The sequence below is a fragment of the Gambusia affinis genome, linkage group LG06, assembly GCF_019740435.1.
Source record: "Gambusia affinis linkage group LG06, SWU_Gaff_1.0, whole genome shotgun sequence".
Lineage (NCBI taxonomy): Eukaryota > Metazoa > Chordata > Actinopteri > Cyprinodontiformes > Poeciliidae > Gambusia > Gambusia affinis.
Genome location: NC_057873.1, coordinates 5,241,986 through 5,268,728, shown reverse-complemented (window position 1 = coordinate 5,268,728; position 26,743 = coordinate 5,241,986). Strand labels below are relative to the sequence as shown.

Here is a 26,743-nt window from a genome sequence, read left to right as displayed (position 1 = left end):
CTAACATTTCTTAGCTAGCCTGGACAGGTTCAGGAGATGAAGTCTTTCCTCTTCCTACTAATGATTGAACATTTTATCAGTCTATTACCCATCGATATTGATCACCTGTCTTATTGCGATATAAATTGTTGATTTATTGTCCATATTAATTTGATTTCATTGTTTGAAAGGGTGGAAAACTCTCTGCATTGTGTCCTGGTATGTGGACATATTTGCACCTACCCTTTGGGGTTAATGACGTTACATCATAATAAGATAAATTGTATAAATTTCTCTCAGGCCCTGTTTGCTGAGCCTTGCTGGATTTCATGAAAATATGCTTCAGAAATAGCATCACTGCTACACTGTAGTTCAAAAGGCCTTGTTTTGACTGCTGAGGAGGCAGGATGCACATGACTCCAGATTAAAGTCAGTCCTCCTCTTTTTCCACAAGAGGAGTTAAAATTCTTCGAGCCCAGCTCGAGTTTTCACGCTTCGTTGTCGTCCTCCTCCAGCCACCGCCTCTCAGTCCGCCTTGTGAAAGAAAACACAGGAAGGAGAGCAAACACGGCTGTTTATTTGCTGCTTAATTGGACCTCTTTTAATTGCTGTTTATTTTCCCGAGGTCCATTTTCCTATAACAGAAATATAATCGCTGTTTGCACTTACGCAACGTTGAATTCCACGAGGGGCAGAGATGGGCAGAGCGAGGACAGAGGAGGGGATTGTTGTGCCTTTTGGACTGAATTCAACTCTTGATTGTGGGGTTTTTTCTGAGTGCTACGTGCTTCTGCAGCGTGTATTTGTGACTGCAGCTCATCACACACAGCAGCCAACTGCTGACTACGCAGCACTTGTTTTGTCTGCTCTCCTTTTGTCAGCGACTCTGAATGAGGCAGAGAGTTTTGTCCAACGTTTACCAAACCTGGAAGAGCAGAAAACAGTTTGTCCTTGATCATTCCTGCGATGTCTCGCTACGGGTATGAAATTTGTTTTGATGATCTGATAGCATCAAGATCAAATGTCTTCCAAACCACTTCCTGTTTTGGGATTCAGAGCCACTTCCCTTTAAAAGTTAATTAGAGACTCAGCAGAAGGTCGAGTGTTTGGCCGCCGTGACTTATTGTGCCAGTTAGAAGCCGATGCCAACACATCAGTCTTCTAAAAGCTGATTAGAAATGTCTTTTCTCCTTAAAGAGGATTGAAGAGCCAGAAACCTTGATACTCATCCTGATTCCTCCCTCATGCAGAGTTCAGTGAACGATGGCAGCGGAGTAATAACAGATTTCCTCCCGCGTTCAAAGGTTAAGATAGTGAGTTGGACAGGATGGAGCAAGCAGATGATCATAGCAGGTTGCTGGGGTTGTCAGAGTCACGTATTATTTGGTAAACCGAGACTTTTCTGGGGGATTTCAGAGTAATACATTAAATATCACATGTGGGGTTCCACAAAGCTCCATTCTCGGGTCACATTTGTTCAAAATTAATATGATCTCAGAGTACTAAAACATTTTAGATTTAGATTTAAAAACATGCATTATATAATCTTTACAATGGTCTAAAAGGCATTGAATGCGCATTGAAAAGAAAGCGCATTTCATTTATTTTTAACTCTACATCATTTAATTTAACTGCATCATTTACACCGTGTTCCAAATTATTATTGAAATTGGATTTAAGTGTCATAAAGGTTAAATTTTTTGTTGTGCTATTGAATTTATAGATGTATTGTGTGTCAGGGCTCTTTAAATCACTATAATTAATTTCATCCCAACACCGCTGTGACGTCAGCAAGGAGGTGGTGGAGTCATGCTTTGGGCTGAAATCATTGGTCGGCCCCTTCAGAGTCCATGAAGGTGTGAAAATGGACTTTCTGACTGATGATTTTCTTCCATGGTTCAAAAAGAAGAGCCGTAGCTTCTGTAGTAAAATCATCTTCATGCATGACAGTTAACCATTTCATGCTGTAAGGAATACAGCTGCATCATTGGCTGCTATAAAAGTTGAGAAACTCACGGTGTGGTCACGATCCTCCTCTGACCTCTAACCTCAACCCTATTGAGAACCTTTGGAGTTTCCTCAAGCATAAGATCTGAGGGTGGAATGCAGCTCATATCTAATCAGCAGCTCTGGGAAGATATTCTGACATCCTGCAAAGAAATTCAAGCAGAAACTTGAATATCTTCTGGATGCAAGAATTGTGCTGTGATTTCAAAGAAGGTTCTATGTTAACATGTAACTCAGTCTGTTCAAATGTTTTTGATTGAAATTGCTTTTGATTTTAGTACATGTGACCACTTAATGCTGCACATTCAAAGAATGACTATTTAGAAAATCATAGTAATTTGGAACTTTTTGAGTTTTTTATTTTGGGAAAAAATACTGTTCTCATGGGGAGGTTTGTTCAGTAAAATTTGATTTATACTGTAATAGTTCATGACTTGAAACCATCATTTGCATTGACCATTTAAGAAAATCTGAGAAAATGTCTCTTGCATAATAATTTGGAACACGGTGTATATATCTTTTTTTATCATGATAAAAATATTTTCTGTTTGATTTTTGACTATTAAAAATAACTTCTAAGGAAATTTAAATTTCCTTAGAAGTTTAAATCTTCTAAGGAAATTTAGAAGATTTAAAGCGCTGTTGATGTCAGAACGCTGTTGTGACATCAGCGTTCTTCTGCGCTTGCGGGTCGCTTTGGGGTTGAACAGCTCACACTGCAGTCTGATCCCAATGTCATTTAATTAATGATATGATCAATGTTACAAAAAATATGATTATGGAAAAAAATGGAATTGAGCATCAATTTATTTATTTTTTTGATTTCAGTGTCTATTTTAATTCCTTTTATTTTTTCTTTACTTTGTCCATAAAATGTGTTATTTTCATTTAACTAGCGTGGTAGAGTCCCTCAGCCTCGTTGTTTACCTTTGAGGATAATGGATGCGTCCTTCGTGGAGAGACTTTGGTCCCAGGAGAGGCGAACTAGTAGAGCTCTGCCCCAAATACCAATGTCCTGTTTTATGAAACAGTACAAACTGCTGCCATGTTTCCAGCTCTGTGAGCTGAAACCGAGCAGAAATGAGATCTGGGGAGTTTTGAACACACTATCTAAGCAGACTTTAATGTCAACTTTGCAAGATGTTCCTGTTTCTTTCCATTTGTGTCCTGGCTGAGACGCTCTGCTCTCTCAGCACTGCAGCATTGAGCTGCTCCATCACTAGTTATCTACTGCAACCAATGAGCTGAATCTGCTTCATCAGGCCTGACGTCTCGGCACAAAACGCTGCTGCTTTTGGACAGAAAGCGGATAATTTCTCAAATCTGTCTGCATAAGGGCTGCAAGTTATCAATTAACGAGTTAATCTAAAGTTGATCATATCTATACACTAACATAAAAAACTGTTTATGAAAAGGACCAACTGTCTTTTTATTATATAAAGGGCTAAATTTCTCATATGCCAAATAAAAAAATAATTATTTTGTGTCAACTAGTACTAATTGCCTGAATAAATAGAAAATTGTGGCTTAGTTATATTATTAAACTTATAAAATATGACAAAACAGAAGAACCTCTGAGGTTGAATAGAACAATAAAATATGTAAATAAATAATAAAATATTTGAAACAGTGAATCCCAGGTGAACAGAGAAATGTTTTTAAATGAAAAGTCTGCGGTTGCTCTAGAAGAAATGTTAAAACTTCCCTCCACGAAGAGCATTAACACTCAAAATGCGTTATGTTACAATTTTTTTTTCTGATATGGCTCTGCCTTTCTGTCGTGACATCCTCGCCTTCGTAGCAGATCATTAATTTTTGATTGAGAAGTTAAAGCGACTTCGTCAAGCGGTTCGATTGAATGAACACTGTTAAAGGTGATAACTTAAGGAGTTTGTCGAGTGTTTATATTTCAAAACAGAACCGCTTAAAGTGCCTTTTCCATCCAAAACCGGACTCTGTTTACACCGTTGCTCTTTGTTATGCTATAGCCCCGCCGCCATCTTTGATTCTGTCTTAACGGCTCCGCTTAAGGATGACCAGCATTGCCCTCTGCTGGATGGCGGCCAAACTACAACACTAAAAGCCGGTGTTCTATCAGATCATCATACGCTGTCAGAATAGCATACATGCAGTGAATCCGCATGCCTGCGCAAGCGCATTAAGAAGTCCGACCTTCTGAAGAGTTGTCAGTTCAAAATACGTGGCAAGTTATGATGAAAATAAGTCAATAAACTGTTTTCAATGATAACTAGATCGATATACATGCATTGGTTTTTTTTCTTTCGAAATTTTTTTATTGTTACTTAGAACATTTTAAAAACATGGCATTTTACAGTTATACAGAAATTCTTTTTTTCATTTAAAAACAATACAAATCTCCAATTTAAACTAAAAGGAGTTAAGAACAAAAGTATAAAAAACACAACATCTCTGGGTTTTAAAAGTTGGATAGGACCATATACATGCATTGTTGTGGTTTAAAAGTGTATTTAAAGGAGGGACTAGCTAAAGCTGCAGTCAATTACAACACACGCCGGTGTAAAACTCGCCTCCCTGTTCCTTGATGACGGTCTGATTCTATGTTAATGATTAAATAAAATCATATGGTAAATGACAGCGTATACTTGTCTGACAGATATAGCCGTCACTTCGTGCTAAGCGTGGTCTGATGGCGTATGCTAAAATGACTGAACACCTGTCTACAACGGGTGCTACAAGTTAATTGGTTGGAACTCATTTTTATATAATAAACTATCAATTGACAATAACAGCATTCGAAGCTTTTATTTGGTTTATAATGACACTTTCCTCCTCTCTCTGCAGGCTCTTGCTGCCAACGCGGGAACAGGGCTCGCTGCGGTGGAGCCGCAGGTGGCCATGTTCTGTGGGAAACTCAACATGCACGTCAACATTCAGACCGGTCGCTGGGAGCCCGACCCGTCAGGAACCAAGAGCTGCGTAGGAACCAAAGAGGGCGTGCTTCAGTACTGTCAGGAGGTGAGTCACAGCGACACAGACCCCTCATGGCAGACTTGTGTTGAAATCAGTCACCTAAATAAAGGAAGTGACAAAGCAGATTACCATCGTTAGCTTAAATTATTATATGATTTTATTAGGACGTGAGGAAGGATTTATTTGGGTTTGGTCATTGAAGTTACTTGTGCATCTAAATACACGACAATATCATTAAAAAGTTAAATTATTTCAACAATTCCTCAAAAACTAAATCTGATTTCACTTTTTTGGATTCAGAGATTACACTAATCCAATATTTATACATTTTAACTTATTGAAACCTAATGAACTGACAATATTCAAAACAGATTTGTGAAAAGAGAAATCAAACATTACAAAAAACTAATTGAGATTTTTTTTTTTATTTAGATTTAGAATGAAGATGATGCATTTCAATTCAAGATGTCTGTTTATGGAACGATTTTGACTGAGAAAAAAACAACCCAAATCTCTTTCAGCATTTAAAATGAGTCATTATGATGAATCAATATGGCATTGAATAAGGTGATGATTTGTTATGGATGTGAAATATATCAGTGATAGTGTTCTGAGTTGAATAAGCTAATTTTCTCTTTGTGTGGATAGCGGGCAGATATAAGTTTATACTTGTTGTTACATGAACTATTCATATTTATTGAATTAATTGAATGTTAAAAAATTAAAAGGGGATTCAGATTTATTTCTCACAGAGTGGTATACTGTAAATATTCTATTAATTACATTTTTTAGAGGGTTTTATGCTGCATTCGGTGCTTGGTTAGGACTCATTTTGCATGACTGTCTCAATACCGTACAGCCTGGACAGTATTGGCTCTACTTAGGTGCCAGCTTGCCTTAACAGCAGCCTTGGGCTCTTCTTCATCAGTGCCCCTCGTTTTCCTCTTGACAATACAAATCTACAAGTTTTAGGTTAGACCTCCTACTAGAAAGTTAGTTGCGGTAGTCCTAAAACATTAATCAAAAACATTAGTTCCACTGATGCAAAAGCGCTACGCTAACACGGTACTTAGCAGAAGCTAATGCTAAAGCACTAATTTCAATACAAATGTCCCCCCTTGAAAAACACTTAAATTCAATTTAGTATGTTCTAATGTCTTTGAAATAAAGTTACAGAGGAAAAATAGAGAAAACATGAGGAGAGGAAACGGAACTGCTGGCTTCACCCATTTATCCAGAAAAAAACATTTAGAGGAAGCTAAGTGCACTGAATGTTTTCAAAGCTAGCTAAATCGCTACACAAAAAAATTGTCTCCGGTATTAGCGTTCCCACTGCTGGTCATGTAGGTTTTTATTCTGAGTCGCTCCACTTTTCCCCAAAAGTCTTGGGTCTTGATTTCCAAATTTTAAGTTTAATTTCATATGTAAGTGGTACTTTGAATCAAAACAAAGTCAAAATTAAAGTCTGGATGTGTTTTTTTTAAAAAAAGAAAAAGAAGCACATCACAGTTATATGGATGAAGCTTCTCTTTGGTTGTCACATTTCTAGATGAAAGTTACATAAAAAAATTTCTTTAAAGTCTAGAATAAACTAAATAGAAATACATTTAACATCTATTTCCAGTTGTTCGAAGGCATATTAGTTCAGTTGAGGATCTGGATTAGCTGGAAAGATTAAATACCTTTCTTTTTCATTTCATGGTGATTTGTCCTCAGAGATGCCATTAAGCTCTTCCTGGGGGATGGATGTTATTGTAGTGTGTGGCATTTCAATTACGGGAGCCTCTACCTGTCATTTCCTGGGCTTTGCCTGAAATTAAGGAGGTGTTTCTCCACAACACGGATTTCCTCATTCTTGTCTTGGCCTGTGTCTGTTAGCAGCGCATTGTAATCCTGCTGGGAGGTTTTTAGGGTCCTCAGATGCTTCAGTTGCGTTTTATAGATGACATTTTCATGGCATTTAAGGAAAGTGCAAACCTGTGCGCTCTTTCACAGTTGAGCAGAAGCCAAGCTAGTGGGTATGAAGCCCAGATAAAAGAAACTATTAAAGGGGATGAATTATGCCACGGGTGTCCAAACTTTTGGAAAAAACTTGAAGGCAAAAAACCCCCCTAAAATTAGACAAATGAAGTCATTAGATTTTCTAGGACACTAATGTTGGATCCAAATCATTAAACAGATTTTTCACATTTGCTGTATTAAAAGAAAGGCATCTAACTTTAACATTTTTGGGGTTTTTTATTAAAAAGAATCTCACTTATGAAGACAAGATTTGTGTCTTTTTCTTTCAAAATGCGCAATATATTTAGCCAAGTTTAACACATTAAATAGAAGCTGATTTAGGTGCAGTAAAGTTGGATTTCCAGTAAAAGTCTCAGGATATTCTACTTATCATAAAATCTTGATTATGTACTTAATATTCTTTATTATAGGAAAATTACATTGTTGATCATGTTACCCTGATTAGAAATAAAAAGCCTCCAGTACAGGTGCATTAATCTCCTGTACTGGAAAGTTTATCATGCTTTAACTGCAGTTGAGGGCCACAAAAAAACTGTCAGAAGGGCCACAATGGCGCATTTTTATTCTTCCACTTGTGTCTTTACTGTTTCTAAAAACACCCAGCGGCATTTTTGGCAATAAGTTAATGTATTCTGTTTCAAAAACCTTCCGGATGTATCATCACAAATCAGCAGGCACTGACATAGTAACCCCAGCTTGTTACCTAGCAACCACAGCAGAGTTCCTCCCATCACCTAGCAACGCAAGCTGAGCTCCAGAATGTTTTACTGCTGTAAAAAAAATTCCATTGTTGGCTTCCCATCCAGAAATCACTTGCTGCATTCTTGTTGGTTGTGCAGGAGGCTCCACGATTGCTTTTCAAAGATGCATGGTTGTGTAATTGTGCATCTGTTTGCAGCCACTTTCACATGCAAGTGTAAGCGCGGCCAGGAGCAGCTAATTTGGATTTATTTGGAGCTAAAGCAGCTCCACATAGGCAGAACTGACCAAACTAAAATCTCATTAAATAAGAATGATTTAGTTAAAAAAAAAAATATATATATATATATATAATGAACATGTTTTGTATAGACCACTGACCTATCCTAACCTGTTCAATGAAGCATGATGGGTCACCTTTAAAGCTCCAGTCAACCATGAAGTGTCTAATATCTGCTTCTGGTTTCTTTTTCCAACAGATGTATCCAGATCTCAAAATCACCAACGTAGTGGAAGCCAACCAGCCTGTCCGCATTGAGAACTGGTGCAGAAAGGAGAAGAAGGTCTGCAAAGGCCACGCCCACATCGTGGTGCCTTACATGTGCTTAGGTAAGCTAGTAAACGCTCCTTTAACTCAGCCCCTCTCCTCTGCTCCCCTCTGTGCTGAAAACGAAGAGCTTATGAGTCATTTCAGCCTTGGGCAGAGGTGACATTGAGTGATATTGGATTCGGTTCACTAATTCTGGCCTTTAGCTGCAGACTGAGCCGATCCGCGCTGGATGGGGAGTTAATGTCTCACAGAACGGATGGCTGATGGGGGGAGGATTTTATTGCTGGGGAGGCTTGTTGAACAATAAAGCACAATCTTATTTGCCCCCTCAGACAGCGGTCATAAACTCACGCTGACACACAGGGTCAGCGGCGGAGGGCTTGCTTTATTGCATCTCGTACCGCTGTTTGACTGCACTGTCACAAACGACTCCCGTCCTCCTCTGTTCCCGGCAGGATCGCGGTAATCTGCAGCGGCAACATGGCCGTATTCTGCTGCATGAAATGTCACATGCAAAGTCAGATGAAGAAAAAAGAGCGCGGCACGCTGCTTCTCCCTCCTAGGGATGAAGGAATATGAGAAATGGATTCCTGAAAACAAAGACTCTCCCTCCAGCTATAAAAAGAAGAAGCATCTTTGTCTGAGCAGTGGTGTCTCCAAGAGGGGGGCAAAGGGAGGCCATGTATCCCTTGAAAAATGCATATACATATACATACATACCTCCATTCACAAAATTAGAATATTACAGAAAAAAAAACATTTATTTCATTAACTTTATCACTAACGGAAACACATTATATAGGTTAATTACACAGAGATGGATGTTTGAAAGCCTTTATTTCTTTTCATTATGATGATTTTCTACTTGTGGGTAATGAAAACATGACGTTTAAAATTACAATATTACATCAGACCAAAAAAAATACTTTTCCTCAAATCCGTATTTCTATAAAATAAAAAATGTTTAATAGCTTACGAGTTATAATTTTCAACAAGTATTTTAATCTGACAAACAAGCCTAATCTGAATGTATGTTCTAATTTATTGAATAACTGTATATCATGATCATTGCCTTAAACGACACACACCTGAAAACTGCTGTACAGTAATTATTACCAATCAAAGATATAAAACAATCATAGAAAAGGATTATTATCTTTAACAATCCAATATTCTCAATTAATTAGAAGCCCAGTCTGTTTGCGTCGTATAGGAAAGCTTAACGGAAATGCAAATCCTTCAGCTGCGTGTCTGGCTGTAATAAAAACAGGAGACGACAGATAGTCTGACCTCAGGAGGAAATGAAAGGTTCAAAATGTCACATACTTGAGAGAAGCATATGCTGTAACAGTCAGACTCACTTAGTCGTGTTTTACCCATCGGCGAATAGCTGTTTATCTAAAGAAGCCAAGGCAATAACATCAAGCAAAGGCAAAATCATGGCTTTAGTTTTGATCCCATCCAGTTTCGTAGGTTTTTGGATTTGGCTGCTACACATTTAGAGATATTTATCAGAGCATTTAGGTTCCAGAGTTTTTTATTTAGCTTTGACCATCTCTAATAATTTGGCACAGCTAGCTAAAAAGTTAGCTACACAAACCCTAAAGCATTGATCATAAACATTAGTTCTGCTAACATTAAGGCGCTACACCAACATGCTAAAGCTAATGCGTTCATTTTAATCATGTGGATAATAGAAAAATTTCAACAAAGATGTTAAACTTTATTCAATTGAATGTTTACAAAACCGCTGAGTAAATTAGTGCACTAGAATTAATCAGGAAAAATAAATTTAGGGGAAGTTAAGGTGCTAAAAGTTAGCAAGAAAGTGATAATTAGCTGAGTTATTAGCATAATATCAAGAATTATTCGTCGCTGTACAGTAATTACAGTTTAATAAGGAAGAAACAAAATGCAGAAGATGGCCTTGGATGATATGATTGTTCTGAATCCGTATGAGGTTATTAGTTTTAGAAAAATAAAATAAGCTACACAAAATTAGCTTGGTTTAAAATTGATGCAGTTTCAGTTCCTCCATGTTTTCTCTCCCTAAACAAAATCTCTACAAATTCAGGTAATTTTGTTAACATCTGAGATGATAGAAACATCTGAACTTGATGTTTCTAAATGAGAAACATTTGCTAACTGTTTCCCCATTATCAGATTATTTTAATTTGTATATTTAAGACTTGGTTTGTCTGTGATTATCATTTTGATTGGAACAAAACCTTCTGTGTATTGATCATCCTTTAACGTGTAATTTCAAACAACAAATAATGTGAATAAAATATAAAATATGTCCCTCCAGAAAACAGCTTTATGGTGAAATCTATCTGGTCCAAAGAAACATAAAAGTTCAATTTAAAACACAATTTTCCCCGTATGTCTTTATATATAGTACATTTATAGCACTACTACTTTTTATTCCCTTTTGTTTTATGAATTCCAGTTTGATATTGATTCTCTTGCAGAAGTCTTTTGTTTTTTAATTCTCCTTTTTGACTTATCAGAGGAAAAAGGCGTTTAAATAATTCTCTTCTTCTTTTGTTGACTAAGCTTGTGGGTTTTATAAAGAGCAGCCTCCAGATTTACACACCATCAGAGAGGCGGAGTGACGGCGCCGATAACAGATTGGGGCTTGTTTCGGAGCGCCGCGCCTCAGGTTATTGCATTCCTCCGTCTCTTTGTAAATTTCTCTGCACCGAACGTTAAACCCTGAATCATAATAACCTGCGCCAGACAATCATTCACAATCGCAGAACAACGAGCCGCGATGCAGGACAGGGAAATAATGGCTTCAGTCGGGGCTGGTGGGTGAAGATGAAAAATGCTGAAACAGGAAAAGCGAAGTTGTGTGTTTGAGCTGGAAGGTGAAACTTGGAGTTTCTAAGAAAATATTTCTGACCTCCAGTTACCTTCGTTGTTTTGTTTTTTTTATCACGTCAAATAATCCTGGTGGCGCGATCAGATTTCTGCACAGTCTGTGATGCAGTGCAAACAAACACTGTGCAGAAAATTAGAGGAGGAGACTGATTGTCATTATTTACTGGTTTTTATGGGAGGAAACGCCAGTATGCTGAATTATTCTTCCAGCTGCTTCATTTGCTTCCTCTTGTTTTTACTTCTGTTTTCAGGTATAAAACCTTAATAAAGCTCGAAACGGTTCATTTGATTTTATTTGAAACAATTTTCTCTTTTATTGTTTTGACTTTTTTTAAACATTGACACAGCCTGTAAATTTATTTGCAGTAAACATGGATGTTGCTACAGTATTTGCTCTGTTTCTGATTTGTGTTATTTTATTAGACTTCAACGTTTCAGATCATAAAACAAATATAAATGTCAAACAAGGAAAACCCCAGGAAACACATTAGGAAGTTTTCAGGCTCAAGGCAGATCTTATCTACTCCAATGTCAGATAACTTGGTATACTTGAAATAAGACAAAACTAACATGAAAGTAACTTATCAATAGTAATTATTCTTGTTTTTAGTGAATAACTTCTTAATATTAATGAAATTGTTTATTCCAGTGGCAGAAGGTTTAACTTTATTGGGTAAAATGTTGGCAGTGGGCTGTGGAGGAGCTTGGTCTCTTCATCTTCAGAAAATCTGAATCAGGACTGGCCGTGTTGGGATCCAGACCACAGTGGGCTGGGTCCGGACCTGGCCTTAATCAGAAGGATTTCAACCAGCAGCTGCAGTAACCTGCACTCTCCTGGCTGATAAATACATCGTATCCACATTAGAAAGGGTTTTAGGCTTTGGGCCGGGGGGAACCGCACACACCTCCAAATTGCACCACGGCTGTAATGTGCTGGTTGCCGGGAGATGGAAGGATGTTGTTTTATTTAAAGGGGAAATACGATGCAAAAGTCACAATTTGCATGACTTGGTTCTTTCATTTGGGTTTCTTCTGCTTTTAAGAACAGCGCAAGAGCTAAAAAAAAATAAATTATCCAACTGTTCCTTGGCAATAAGCTGTATTTGGGAGTCTGGAAAATGAACAGTTTCAAAAACCTCCAGATTGTTGAGTTGTTACCTAGCAACCCAAGTTTAACACCAGCATGTCCGATCAGCAGGTTTTACCGTTGTATGCCCGGTACAATGGCTGCTGGAAAAGACAAGTGTTTTGCTGTCATCTCACTTGTTGCATTCTTTTTTTTTTTTCCCCACCAGGGGGTCTTTTGTGGGCTCTAGTGTCCCTTATATGACAGTAGGCTGACAGGAAAGGGGAAGAGAGAGGGGGGAAGACATGCGGCAAATGTCGCCGGGTCTGGGAATCGAACCCGCGACGCCCGCGTCGAGGACTCAAGTCCTCCAAATGTGGGTCGCGCTATCCCCTACGCCACGCCCCCACTTGTTGCATTCTTGTTGGTTGTGCAGAAGGCTCTATTTCTGCTTTTCACATATATGCTGTTGTGTAATTGCACATCTGTTTGCAGCCATTTCCACTTGCAGGTGTAAACGTTGATGTCCTGTTATGCTCCCTTGAACAGGTTAGAATAGGTTTGTGAGTTATACAAAACATGTTCATTAAATCTTTTGCATAAAATTATTCTTACAATGAGATTTTCAGTCTGCTCAGTTCTGCCAACTTTGAGCTGTTTTAGGAAGTCCTGTCACTTTAAATCCAAACGTGCTGCTGCTGGCCATGCCCCCAACTTGTACGTGAAAATGGCTGCCAACAGATGCGCAATTATACAACTGTACAGATTTGAAAAGCAGAAGTAGGGCCTCCTGCACAACCAACCAACAAGATTGTAGCAAATGGTTTTCTTGAAAGGAAGTCAACAATAAAATAGTCTTCTTTTCCAGCAGCCATTGTGCTTTTTACGCTTACTGAAGTTTTATTATGGAGTATTTCTACTCTTACTTGAATAAAATTTCTGGATTTTCTGCCCACTAAATGAAAAGCAGAAGTGGAGACTCCTGCACAACCAACAAGAATGTAGCATGGTAAGTCAACAATAAAACATTTGTCCTTTCCAGCAGCCATTGTGCGGCAGTGAAAACAGCTGACCAGACGTGCTGGAGTTAAACTTTGGTTGCTAGGTAACGGTGCAGTGCCTGTGGAATGGTACTTAACCACTTGGAGGTTTTTGAAACTGGTCATTTTCCAGACAGCAAAGCACATTAACTCATTTACATAATCCATTTTTTTCAGTTTTTCGAAGCAGTAGACACAAAACTGGAATAAAAAAAATGTGTAAAATGTGAATTTTTCTTAATGGGTTCCCTTTCAGTGTTGAAGCGACCTGTTGTGCAGCCGACTCCAGGTCTAAAGGGTTTCTGTAACTGTACCTCCCAGACGGAGAGGAGAAGCAGCTGCTGAGTCCTCTGCTATTTCCAGCGCTCTCCTCTTCCTTTCCTACCCTCTCATTTTCCAAAACACTGCTTTTCCCAGCCGCTCCTTACCTCCAGCGGCGCTCCCGCCGTCCGAGGTTATGGCGAGCCGCTAAATGAGCCGGCTCCCAGCCAACTCCACCAACCCTCTGCCATTTTCTCCTCCGTCAAAATGCCAGCCAGGCGTTTAATCTTCATCAGGACCCCAGACTCCACATTTAGATCTGCACGGATTTCAGCCTGAAACTATTCATAGAGAGTCACAAGATGCCTTTCAAGCCATTTATTTCCTCCGGATCTGACTTCCTGCTCCATGAATAAAACATGGCTGAATATAAATCATCAAGCAAATGATATCATTGAGACGCAGGAAGAGTTTAAAAATGTGAAACCGATTTTCTCCATTGCAGCTAAGCAGATCGGATAATTCCTTTTTTAAGTTTAGGGGTTCACACAGGTGCAGATGTCAAAGGCCGCCTTTTTATTCCACTATAGAGAAAATTAAAGGACGAGGCAGCTATGAATTATTGAATATCCTCATCTCATCTTCCTTTCTTTAACTCCAGTCGGCTGATTTATTGCCTACAACCCGGCCGAGTTTCAAAGGAATGGATTTTCCTGGACAGATCGGTGCCGGGACTAACGGCCATCTTTTCCTTTCAGTGGGAGAGTTTGTGAGCGACGTCCTGCTGGTTCCAGAGAAGTGCAAGTTCTTCCACAAGGAGCGCATGGACCTGTGCGTCAGCCACCAGCAGTGGCACACCGTGGCCAAGGAGGTGAGGATCCGCGCCGCAAGATTACCGCCGTCTTCACAGATCCCCTGAGACGTTTATACGTTTCTAACCGAGACGTTTATACGTTTCTAACCGACATGCTTTCTGAGAGCCTCAATAAAACGACTGGGTGAAAAATTCAGAAGGATTACACAATTAAATCCCTTCTAAGCATCTTCCAAGATGATCTTTGAAGAGTTTGAACTGAATTCTTCTTCTCTCCGTTTAATATTTAGGAAGTTTTATAAGAATCAGCAGTGAAGTTTTCTGACCGATCTTTAAAAAGATTCCGATTGTTTTTGTCTGAAATGTGGCTGAATATAGCAAGTTAGTAAAAATAGAGTGAATATTGTTCCCAGAGTGTCACTACTTCAACTCATTTTTACTCTAAGTAAAAGTAAAAAGTATCTGTCCGTGAAATTACTCGAGTAAAAAAGTATTTGATAAACTGTTTACTCAAGTACTGAGTAACTGATCAAATTTAATATTAAATAAAATATCAAATTAAATGGAAATTTTGGTATTTTCCAAATCAGTTTCTTTCAGTAATTAACTAAATTACATTTACTTGAGTAACTATTTTGGGGGGGAAAAATAAACATTTAGGAGTATTTTTACTACGCTGTGCTTTGAGTAATTTTATTAAGAAGTATTTTCATTCCTATTTGAGTTAAATTTCTGGATTTTCTACACACTGAATGAAAAACAAACATGTTTGAACCAAAAATTCACCAGACACAAACACACACCTGCAGTTGTAATTGTAATTTTGGTCCTTAAAATACTAGGGGCGTGCTCCAGTGGCGTAGAGGGTAGCAGGCCCCACGTTTGGAGGCCTTCAGTCCTCGATGCGGCCGTCGCGGGTTCAATTCCCGGACCTGACGACATTTGCTGCATGTCTTCCTCCCTCTCCTTCCCCCTTTCCTGTCAGCCTGCTGTGGTATAAGGCAGTGGTCCCCAACCACCGGGCCGTGGACCGGTACCGGTCCGTGGACCAATTGGTACCGGGCCGCGCAAGAACTAATAAAATATGTCCGTTCTATGTATTGAGTCTGGAGGAGCTTTTATTTTGAAAAGTTGTACACCGGATGCCGAGGGTTGAGTCCCTCCACTTAACTTTATATTTTGACTACGTAATGTTTAAATCTTAAATGATTGATACTCAGTACTTGAGTAGACTTTTTTACCAAATACTTTTTTACTCTTACTTACTCTGCTCTCCTCTTGCGTTAGAAACTAGACTGAAATTACTTTTTAAGACTTTTTTTCATGAAGATTATTCCAAATGTTTGACATCCTACAAAACATCCATAATATGGTTGTTTTTAAAAATATTCCCTCCTGCTCTGTGAGTGTGTGATCAGACAGCCTCACATTTCAGCCTATAATCAGATTAGCGCTGCGGCTGCTAATCCCCCTCAGGAGGCTGCAGAGTTAGTTTGACCGTAACTGAAGCTCTTCTCAAACATTTCCTCACCTTCTAGATATTCTGTTTCCTTCTGCACTGAGGACGTTTAATTCAAACTGTCAGCCGATTTGAAATGTTTCCAGTGGAGAAAATGTGAGAAACGACTTGGAAAACAGAGGATGTTTTTTCTCAAGCTGCTGCTGAGATGTTAAGCGGGGCGGCTAATCCGTCTCTGCGCCGGTGGACTCTCAAGCCGAGTTCGTATCCGATACCTTCCAGCTGCTGCAGGATGGAAGCGTTTGGGGAAAGCAGGTCACCTGCAGGACAGCGTGACTTTGGGAAAATGTCGATCTCCTGGCTCCAACTCAAAATCTAAATTTTACCGCAGTACAACCACAAACTTCACTGGGATTTCCAATGAAATACCAACAGAAATTTGATTTTAAGTGTGAACTAAAGATGCACAGATTCACTTTTTGTACTTCTGATATCAATATCTGAATTGATTTTGAAACATTAAAACATAAATCTACTGAATTGCAAACTTATTTGATAATTTATTTGATAACTCTGCACCAATGTAGCTCACTTAAATGCACCAATATCTTCATTCGCTAGGTAAAATATGTAAAAACAACTTTGATTTGTCCAGTTAGTTAGTTAATTAGGAGTAAAACGACCAGTTTAAAATGAATAAAGAAAACAACAGAATGGCTACTTTACGAAAATAAACTGCAACAAACTTTCTTTGAAATGGTTCAGAAAGTGAAATGCTGAATATAATGCAAAATAAATAAAACATAGAATTAGACTGAATAGATCTGCCGGGTATCTGATCTGGAATCTTTTTGTCAAATCCATTTTTTTCAGAAATTAGTCGTTCTCTGGAGAACAAGCAGATGGGTTACGGATAAAACTGTAGAAAAGTTTAAAGCATGTTTATTATAAAAAAATAAACAATATTCCTGTTCAATCCGGCGTCCAGAGGTGGAAAAAGAGCTTTTATTAGAGACTCGGCCAGAAGGTCAGTGGCTGTGCTGGGCCAACAGCCCATTAGCAGCACTGATTTTTCATTTTGCGTTTCTGCAAGTTTTGACATTTAGCATATATAAAATCAATTTAGCATACCCTAAATTGATTTTAATATAAACTGATTATTAATAAATCTATAAATGAGAAGAGCCTCTCCTCATTTATATTTGGGTTTTTGCTGGTTTTGTGTTTGACATTTCAAAGTTACAACCATAAACATTAATATTTAGATTCTGTCAGTGTTTCTGATCTTTTTATAAACTTACAATTGAATAAAGTTCAACATTTGGGCCGAGGTTTTGGTTTTTGACTTCAAATAGTTATATGTTTATGGTCATGCTCTTATTTTGAAGTGAGTGAAGACCGTTTATGCAGCAGTTCCGTTTCCTGCCTGCATGTTCTCTGTTGCTTTTTTCCCACCCAATGACGTTATTTCACTGGCTTTATAAAAGATAAATGTCAAAATTAAACTGGTATCAGAGGGTTGTTTTTCTTTCAAGGGCAGATATAATTTGAATTAGTGCTTTAGCATTAGCTTACATTAAAAACAACGTTTGTTCAGCACTTTAGCGTTAGCAAAGCTAATGTTTATGATTAGTGTGTTAGGGTTAGCCAGCTAGCTTTCTTGGCAGCGGTGCTCACCTGTGGGCTGTGGTGCTCGGGTCGGGGAATCCGCTGACGGGAAGCTGCTTGGTGTGACCCTGTCAGGCCTGCTCCAGGAGCTCCATGGTGCTCCACAGCTACGGCATGCTGCTGCCCTGCGACCTCGACAAGTTCCACGGCACAGAGTACGTCTGCTGCCCCGCCTCCCGCTCCGCAGAGTCCGCCCCGCCGTCCCTGCCCTCCCAGGAGGAAGATGACGACGAAGACGAGCACGTGGAGAATGAGGACGTTGCCCTGGGTGACGATGAGCCTCTGGAGGAAAGGTGAGCAGATCGTTGAAACTTCATGCAACAAGAGAAACCTTCTGATCGTATTGTGTAAGTTTAGCCTATTTATTTCTTAGTGCTTTCTCACCCGATAGTTCGTTAGATTCGGTTCGACTGGCGAGCAAAACTACAACATTTGTTACATTTTCAGCTGCTGCGACCCAAACCCTTTGAAAAACCTGTTCCCCTCTTCGCCTGTTGGGGCGCTGCACTTATAATCACTGAAGGAAACAACATGAAAACTTCTGAAGAAAACACTGAGCGGCATCGGATTTGAGCAGTTTTAGGATTTCTCTTTTGTCTTTGGTAAAAGACAACAAGCCATTTCTCTTGCTAGTGTTACACTCGTGCATTTGTTTTGGTTGTATTTACCCACAATGCCCTGCGCTGCAGTCCACTTCCTGTTTGTTTTTTCCACATGTATTCAAATTGCACTGGAGTTCACTTAAACCAAACATAGAATGAGGTTTGTAGGTGGACTAGAGTTCACTTTTTTTGTTTGCGTCAGAGTTCGGTTACATATTCACACCTCACCAAATGAACCAGATCCCTCCAAAACCAGGAAGTGGACTACAGCCCAGGGCATTCTGGGTAAATACAACCAGAACAAAACAGTCTAGTGCCAGCAGAAGAAATATATTTTATCAAAGACAAAAAAAATCCTACAACCACTAAAATTTGATGCTACTCCATTTTTTTTTTACATTTTATGAAGCCGGAAGTTGCGCTCAGTTTCTTCTTCAGAGGTTTTCATGTTGCTTCCTTCGGTGGGATTTTGAGCAGAGTTTCCCTGTTCCCCTCCACAGGCCAGGAGGGGAACAGGTTTAGTTTGGATCGTTTGACAAAGAGCAATGTGAAAGTGAACCGCAGCAGCTGAAAATATAAATGTTGCAACTTTGGTCTCCAATAGAACTGAGTCTACTGTCTATCAGGTGTGAAAACTTTCTAAATCAGGGATTCCTTCGTCCAGTTCTCAAAAGCTACATTTAGGTAGCTGCTGCTACTTCTCTGCCACGCCTGAGTCAAATGAACAGCTCATCACCAGTTCTCTGCAGAGCTGAATGATCTGCTGATGAGGAAATTCATCCGTTTTATTCAGATCTGTTGGAGCGTCTAAAACTTAAGCAGCTCTTGAGGACAGAACCGTAGCACCTCTGCTCTAAATCGTTTGCTTCCCCTGTTCCAACCTCTCCAAAGTTGTTTTCTCTCAGCTCAAGGATGTAAAGGCCTGCAGACTGCTTGTACAAACATTTTTTTAACGAACGGGTCGCTCTTAGGAGCTCAGTGAATTCAAGCATGGTAATTTAAGAGGATGCCACCTGTGCAGCAAGTCGAAACATTCAGCGATCAACTGTTAGTGGTATCAGCAAATAGGAACAACAGAAACCCAGTCAAGGAGAAATAATGGTGAGCTGAAGCATGCTGAGTTGCTCAGTGTGCAGAAATCAGCTGTGCTTTAGAGATACATACCAGCCAGACAAAGAAAAGGTTTTTTTTCTTAAAGTTTTGATTTAATTGCTTCCTAATTACGCTACACTTGGACTCGTATCCATGGCAACTGACAACAGCGCCACTTTACCTATCAGGATTCAACAGGAAAATATACTCAAAGAGAACATTCAGGCCACCACAGCTTTGTTTTTAGCCTTGATGTTTATTTCTCTTTTATTATTAAGTGATCCCTGTGGTAGATTAGCTACTGCTGCTATTAGCTAACACAGCGGTGGTAGATTAGCTACTACTGCTATTAGCTAACACAGCGGTGGTAGATTAGCTACTGCTGCTATTAGCTAAGCTAACATAGCAGTGGTAGATTAGCTACTGATGCTATTAGCTAATCTAACACATCGATGGTAGATTAGCTACTGATGCTATTAGCTAAGCTAACACAGTGGTGGTAGATTAGCTACTCTTGCTATTAGCTAAGCTAACGCAGCAATAGTAGATTAGCTACTCTTGCTATTAGCTAAGCTAACACAGCGGTAGTAGATTAGCTACTCTTGCTATTAGCTAAGCTAACACAGCGGTAGTAGATTAGCTACTGCTGCTATTAGCTAAGCTAACACAGCGGTGGTAGATTAGCTACTGCTGCTATTAGCTAAGCTAACACAGCGGTGGTAGATTAGCTAATTCAAACACTTTCTCTGCCGATTATTTGTCAGAGTTGGTGTTTAGCCCTTTTTTATTTTTTTAACTGAACGGAAACACAGTTTCTACATCACATCTACATGTTACGGTTGTCATAGTCAAGCTAGCATAGCTGACCAACATTCCTCTACTTTGCTATTTTTTCTTTTTTATTAAAACTTTTTCCTGACCTTGCCTTCTAGTTGTCGTAGTGTAGTGAAGCATGCTTTTACTTTTATATATCGGGTGTCCGTGTTAAGATTTAGAGTGTTAAGTTGACAACTTAACAGCTAAAAACAATGCTAGTCGATATTAGCTAGCAGTTTATTGCCTTCCTGCAAAGGATCCATATTAAACGTTTTAATGTAGCTACAGCTGCAGGCTGAGCTTCTGTTAAAAAAAAATTGATTCATGTTGTTTTTAAATACAAATTAAAATTTGTTTCTAGCTAACTGCAACAAAAGATATGTTGCCACAGAAAGAGTTAAACATGGCTCCCTGTGTTTATACAATAGTACTGGCTGAGGTTGGTGGGTTCGTTGATATGAGGAACCATGAAATGTATTTGAAAAAAGGTTTTTGTGAAAGGAAGTTATGCGTTAATGTTTTGGACACTGATACACGGGTGGAAAAAGGCTTTAATTGTCTTATTTTGTCTTTCTCATCTCAGTGTGACCAAAGCTAATGAGGAACCAATTCAGAAGGAAGAGGCTGTGGACGAAGATGAAGATGAGGAGGAGGAAGATGAGGACGAGTACCACTACGTCTACGGGGATGAAGAGGCAAAAATGAACGCAGAGGAAGAAGAAGAAGAAAAAGAAGAAGAAAGCAGCAAACTACCACAGAAAGTTAAACAGAACCGAACCCCTCTTCATGATGGTGAGTAATATTTTCTTTAATATTTTGATAGAAATATTAATGATTATTATTTACTTCAATTTACAACTTATAGGCATTCAGGTCATCTCACCTTAAAGTCGTCATTCTGTTCATAAAACTTCTGCAAGAAACTTTAGAAATCAATCAATTATTCTGGAGATTAACTGAGTCATTGGATCAGAAAAATACTCAGAGACGTGTCAGTAATCAATTATTGTATTGATTATACAGATTAACCTGTTTTTTAAAAAATGGCAGATACTACAGATTTTTTATTTAACCTCATAAGCCCTTTTTGAGCAATGTTAGAAGTAAGTTAAAAACATAAAAATAAACAAATGATTAACTAGTTTTTACAAAAAAAACCCCATTTAATAATTTACTATTATTTTAGCAAAAAAGATCTATTTTTTATTTTTATTAAAAAAATGAATGTTTCTAGAGGTCACTAAAGGTCACTAAATGTTTCTAGAGGTCACTATATATATATATATATATATATATATATATATATATATATATATATGTATATTTACAACATATATTTTTTACCAGGTGAAATTAAAACTGAGTAGAACATACTTACAAAGTTTTATTTATCTTAAATGCAGAATGCATATATTTTTTTACCAGACAGTCTTTTTTTTTTTTTTTTTCAGTGTGTAAACTCAGATTAACAATTAATCATTTCAGCCCTGAACTATATCTGCTCCCTTCCGAGTGAGACGGGTCCCTGTCGCGCCCACTTTCCTCGATGGTACTTCAACATGGAGAGGCATGACTGTTTGCCCTTTGTATATGGTGGCTGCCGCGGCAACCAAAACAATTTCGACTCATGGTTTCATTGCATCAACACGTGCGTTTACAACTGTAAGTCTAATGTGACAGAGGCCTGTGTGGCTGAGCCGTCCGCTCTCTGCCTGTCGGCCTGAAAGTCGATAAGCATCACTTTGGTTTAGTTTTTCTCCAATTAAGCAAAACCTCTTCACTGCTGAAATCATCTCATTATTTTATTTTGATTTCTCTCCATTTGCCTGTCCTGACTTAAACCAGGTGTTTCAAACTCCAGTCCTGGAGGGCCGCCGTCCTGCAACGTTTAGATGTGCCTCTGCTGCACCACAGCTGTACAGAATAATTAGGTCACTAAGGTTCTGGAGAACTGATCTGCACAAGGAGGAGGTAATTCAGCCTTTTCATTCCAGTGTTTTGTACCTGTGGCACGTCTAAAACCTGCAGGACAGCGACTGGAGGACTGGAGTTTGACATCTGTGGCTTAAAGGGAACCTGTTTTGCAAAATTCACATTTTGTATGTTTTTTTTACTTCCATTTTGTCTTAACAGCTTCTAAAAATAGCCCAAGCACTTAAAAAAAAAAAAACACCCCCTGTTTTTGGCAATAAAGTCATGCGGTTGGTGTCTTGTTTCAAAAACCTCCAGATTACCGAGTCACAATGCTTCGTTACCTAGCAACCCAGGCTGAGCTCCAGAACATTTGGTCAGCAGGTTTTTCTGCAGGACGCGGAGTATAATGGCTGCTGGAAAACACAAGTGTCTTGTTGTTGGCTTATCATCCGGAAACCATTTGCTGCTGTGCAGGAGGCTCCACTGATGTTGGAGCGATTTGTTAACTGCCAGAAACTGAAACTGAAACGTTTCTACACCCAGCCACGTTTTTCATGACCGATTTATTTCTGTTCTCCACAAACAGTGAATGTAGTGGCAACGTTTATGAATATAAAATATTCATTTGTATTCAGTCCTCAAAACCACAGTTAGGTCCATTGTGGTAGAAAAAAAGAGTACAACCCCCAAATCAGAAATTTGAGATTAATATCAGGAATTTCCTAGAATTTATTGGGGGATTAATGAAGTTAAACAGTTGCAAGAAAAAAACACAGAAATTTTAATATTAATGTCAATTTCTTTAGGAGAAATTTTTAAAGTTCGGAAAATTGCAAATTTTGACTTTTTTTCTTACAATTTTCTTACTTTTAAAGCTCAGTAATTATTATTTTTTTTCCTACAGAATTTTTAAATTAATATTTAATTTCTGTTTTAATTTTGCACACAAATTTTCAACTTTTGGACCTCCAGAAATTTTCTTTATTTTTCTTTCCTAGTGAATTAATAATCTAAAAATTTCAGATTTTTTTTTTTTTTAAACAAATTTTCAACTTTAGGACCTCATAAATTATTTTTTCTCTAGAAAATTTCTGAGAATAATCTCAAAATTCCTGATTTAAAAAAAAAAAAAAAAAATTTAATTTTTGGAACTCATGAATTTTCATAATTTTTCTCGAAAATTTATGACGATAATCTCAAAATTTCTGAGATTTTTGGTGGAAATTTGCTCCTTTCTTTCCAGCTGCTGCGACGTCGTAGAAAACACCTCAGATGAAAAAACTGCGTTATATTTTGAGTGTATTTTGAATGCCAGAACTCTGTTCCTGTTGCTCATCGGGTTACAGCTTGATATTAAAAATGTTTTTCTTTTTCTGCTGTCATTCAGTTCGTGCATGCTCGTGTTTTCGTCTCCATATTTGTGTTTGCTTTCTGACGTTTCTTCATGTTTCTTTGTTCGTCTTCCCACAGAGTTTATTCTTAGAAACCCACCAGGATGTTTTTGTTTTGTTGTTTTTTATTTTCTCGTCGATTCCAACTGGATTTTGTGACATTCACAGGAAGCCAGGCTAACATAAGGAGAGGAAGTCGTGGCGTTTGGAGCAGGAAGCTGGAGTTTATCTTTGTTTTGATGCTGCAGCGGCATGATAAGGTTTCCCTCCTGCTGCTCCGGTGACTCCTAGTGAGAGGATTCAGTGAGGAAACTAAAAAATAAAAACTAGAACAGGCCTCCTGGTTTCACCCAGCTGTCAAACATGGGGTCAAACCTGTCAGCTGAAAGCCGATGAGGAGAAATTGAAACGGAAAGACTGTCAGATTCCCTCAGAAATCTCGCTGTGGGAAGAGGAACGCCATCGCGTAACAAACCTTCCTCCTGTTTCAGCTCCTTCCTCTCCTGCTGCGTCTCGACTCTTTGTCTCTTTTCGTTTGATCGTCTCACTAATTTCTACTGTCTAATAGTCTACTTTGATCCTGCGGCCTGGTCCGACGATGTGGACGTCTACTTTGAGACGCCGGCGGACGACAAGGAGCACGGCCGCTTCCAGAAAGCCAAGGAGCAGCTGGAGGTCCGGCACCGGAACCGCATGGAGAGGGTGAGCTACCAGAATCTGGTACCAGAATCTGGTACCAGAATCTGCTCCGCTCTTGTTCTCACCCCCATTTTTTTGCTGCCAGTCTGAGAGGTAACAGCACTTTAACGATGTAAATGAAATGTTTTGTATCTCATGGTAATGCAGTGTGGAACCCTGCAGGAACGTTACTCTGGAAATGGTATATTATTATATCTTATATTAGCAAATAAAATAAAACGGTTCTTCAAAAACACACACCTGCAGTTTTTATTAAAGTTTCATTTAAAAGTTTTTTTATCTAAAGAAACTGATTTGGAAACGTTATTTGCCTGGTTTTGTTATTTTTTTGTTACTTAGATGAATTATTGTCATTTTGGTCCAATATTTCCACTTAACTTTGTATTTTGATGTCATTTTTAAACATTAAACAGTTGATAATTTGATCAGTTACTTTTACCAAATAATTTTTGGTTTTACTGGAGTAATGTTGAAGTATTGCTGTTTTTGCTTGAGTAAAGCTCTTGGCTCTGGGTAAATCACAAGGACACGTTGTGATTTCAGCTGGTTTATATCAGGGTTTCATGTTGAGATTTGGTCCGATAGTTTACGACGTCGTGGTGTTTTTGTTCCGTTTCACATGGACAAAAGGTGAAGCGTCTTCCTGTTCGTCTCTTGCAGGTAAGGAAAGAGTGGGAGGAGGCGGATCGGCAGGCCAGGAACATTCCCCGGGCCGAGAGACAGACTCTGGTCCAGGTAAGCCCTGATCTCTGTCTCTTTGTTTGGGTGAGACTCAACAGGTCAGTAATTATCTTTTTCTCCAGCTGCTCTATCTTTGCTCATCTGAGTCTAAATTGGGACAGAAATGAGTCTCCCTGGAGGCTGGAGGACTGAAACTGAGACCTAGATTTTTATTTCCTCAATGAAAATAAAACGAGTGCCACTCTGCGTCGTAATCTGAGTGTTTTGTTTCCAGCACTTCCAGGCGATGGTGGAGTCCCTGGAGGAGGAGGCAGCCAGCGAGAAGCAGCAGCTGGTGGAGACTCACCTGGCCCGGGTGGAGGCCATGCTGAACGACCGGCGCCGCGTCGCCCTGGAGAACTACCTGGCCGCCCTGCAGGCCGACCCCCCCAGGGTCAGTGCAGGTCCACCAATTACCACCATTAATGACAAAACCACAAGTTTTAAAGCCACATTTATGAGAGTAAAAGTCAGAATTTTGAGTTTTAAAGTCACATTTCCAAGGCTAAAAGTCCAACTTTTGAGAGGAAAAGTATGACTCAGAAATATGAACTTTGAGTTTTAAAGTCATATTTATGAGAATAAAAGTTATAATTTCTTTTTATAAAGTCATATTTTATTTTATTTTTTAGGTTTTATTGGCTCTAGGACCCTTCATTTGATAGTTAATTGACAGGAAAGTGGGTAATGAGAGAAGGGGGAAGACATGCGGCAAAGGTCGCCACTCAGAACCATGACGGCGGCCGTCGAGGACTAAGGCCTCCTTATGTGGGTTGTGCTTAACCCCTGCGCCACCACAGCACATCTCTATAAAGTCATATTTATGAGAATAAATATCATAATTTTAACTTTCCATGGTTGAGAATGAGATTACAAAATTTTCTGGAGCAAACCTGCTTCTCATAATTAAAGCACTACATGACTTTTTGTTGGGCTTTTATTTTTCTTTATGGCAGTAATGGACTTCCATAGTTATGAGTTTATTTTGCCACATCCAGATTTGTCTAAGATTTGCGGTCGGTTGTTTTTAGTATTTGGTGCCGGCCTTCAGCTCATCTTCCTGTTCCTTAGTATGATCTCAGGCCCGGTTTAGGGTTCAGGAAGTGGAAACCCGGTTCTGATGGCGTTGACCCGTTGCTCTGTGTCTGTTTCAGCCCCACCGCATCATGCAAGCGCTGAAGAAGTACGTCCGAGCCGAGAACAAGGACCGGCAGCACACCGTGCGCCACTACCAGCACGTCCTGGCGGTGGACCCAGAGAAAGCTGCGCAGATGAAGTCTCAGGTCGGTGTCTCCATCCTGCTGGCCGTCGCTAACGGCAACGCCAAAATGGCCGATTCTGGGCCTCGGGTTCATCAGAAGGAGAAATTCTGTGTGACGATGTTGAGATCTCGCTATGACGAGGGAAGGCAGCCAAACGGTACCAAAAGGTACCAAAAGGTACCAAACAGAGCCAAACGGTACCAAACGGTACCAAATGGAGCCAAACGGTGCCAAAAGGTACCAAATGGAGCCAAACGGTGCCAAAAGGTACCAAATGGAGCCAAACGGTGCCAAACGGAACCAAACGGTGCCAAACGGATCCAAACGGTGCCAAACGGATCCAAACGGAGCAAAACGGTACCAAACGGAACCAAACGGTACCAACCGCAACCAAACAGTGCCAAACGGTGCCAAACGGAGCCAAACGGATCTTCAGTTGGTTTAACCAAAACAAAATTTATCCTCAACATTCAGCAGGAAGAATCCATCCAACCATCCATCCATCTTATCTATCCAACCATCCATCCTTCCATCCATCCAACCATCCTTCCATCCATCCAACCATCCATCCTTCCATCCATCCAACCATCCATCCTTCCATCCAACCATCCACCCAACCTTCCATCCACCCAACCTTCCATCCATCCATCCATCCATCCTTCCATCCAACCAACCATCCATCCATCCAACCATCCATCCATCCATCCATCCAACCATCCATCCATCAATCCATCTTATCCAACCATCCATCCATCCAACCATCTTATCTATCCAACCATCCATCCTTCCATCCAACCATCCATCCATCTTATCCATCCAACCATCCTTCCATCCATCCAACCATCCA

The 26,743-nt window shown here is 39.4% G+C and overlaps 1 protein-coding gene across 4 annotated transcripts in view; it reads left to right on the top strand.

Moving 5' to 3' along the window:
- aplp2 (amyloid beta (A4) precursor-like protein 2) overlaps positions 1–26,743 on the top strand; it is an 80,141-nt gene that overhangs the window by 33,171 nt on the left and 20,227 nt on the right. For all 4 annotated transcript variants that reach the window (XM_044119498.1, XM_044119496.1, XM_044119497.1 and 1 more), the window contains exons 2-10: positions 4,810–4,983; positions 8,139–8,268; positions 14,218–14,330; positions 17,476–17,693; positions 20,494–20,702; positions 23,784–23,917; positions 24,575–24,649; positions 24,870–25,028; positions 25,789–25,917. In XM_044119498.1, the coding sequence (XP_043975433.1) occupies positions 4,810–4,983; positions 8,139–8,268; positions 14,218–14,330; positions 17,476–17,693; positions 20,494–20,702; positions 23,784–23,917; positions 24,575–24,649; positions 24,870–25,028; positions 25,789–25,917 (1,341 nt within the window). The remainder of the gene's footprint in view (positions 1–4,809; positions 4,984–8,138; positions 8,269–14,217; positions 14,331–17,475; positions 17,694–20,493; positions 20,703–23,783; positions 23,918–24,574; positions 24,650–24,869; positions 25,029–25,788; positions 25,918–26,743) is intronic.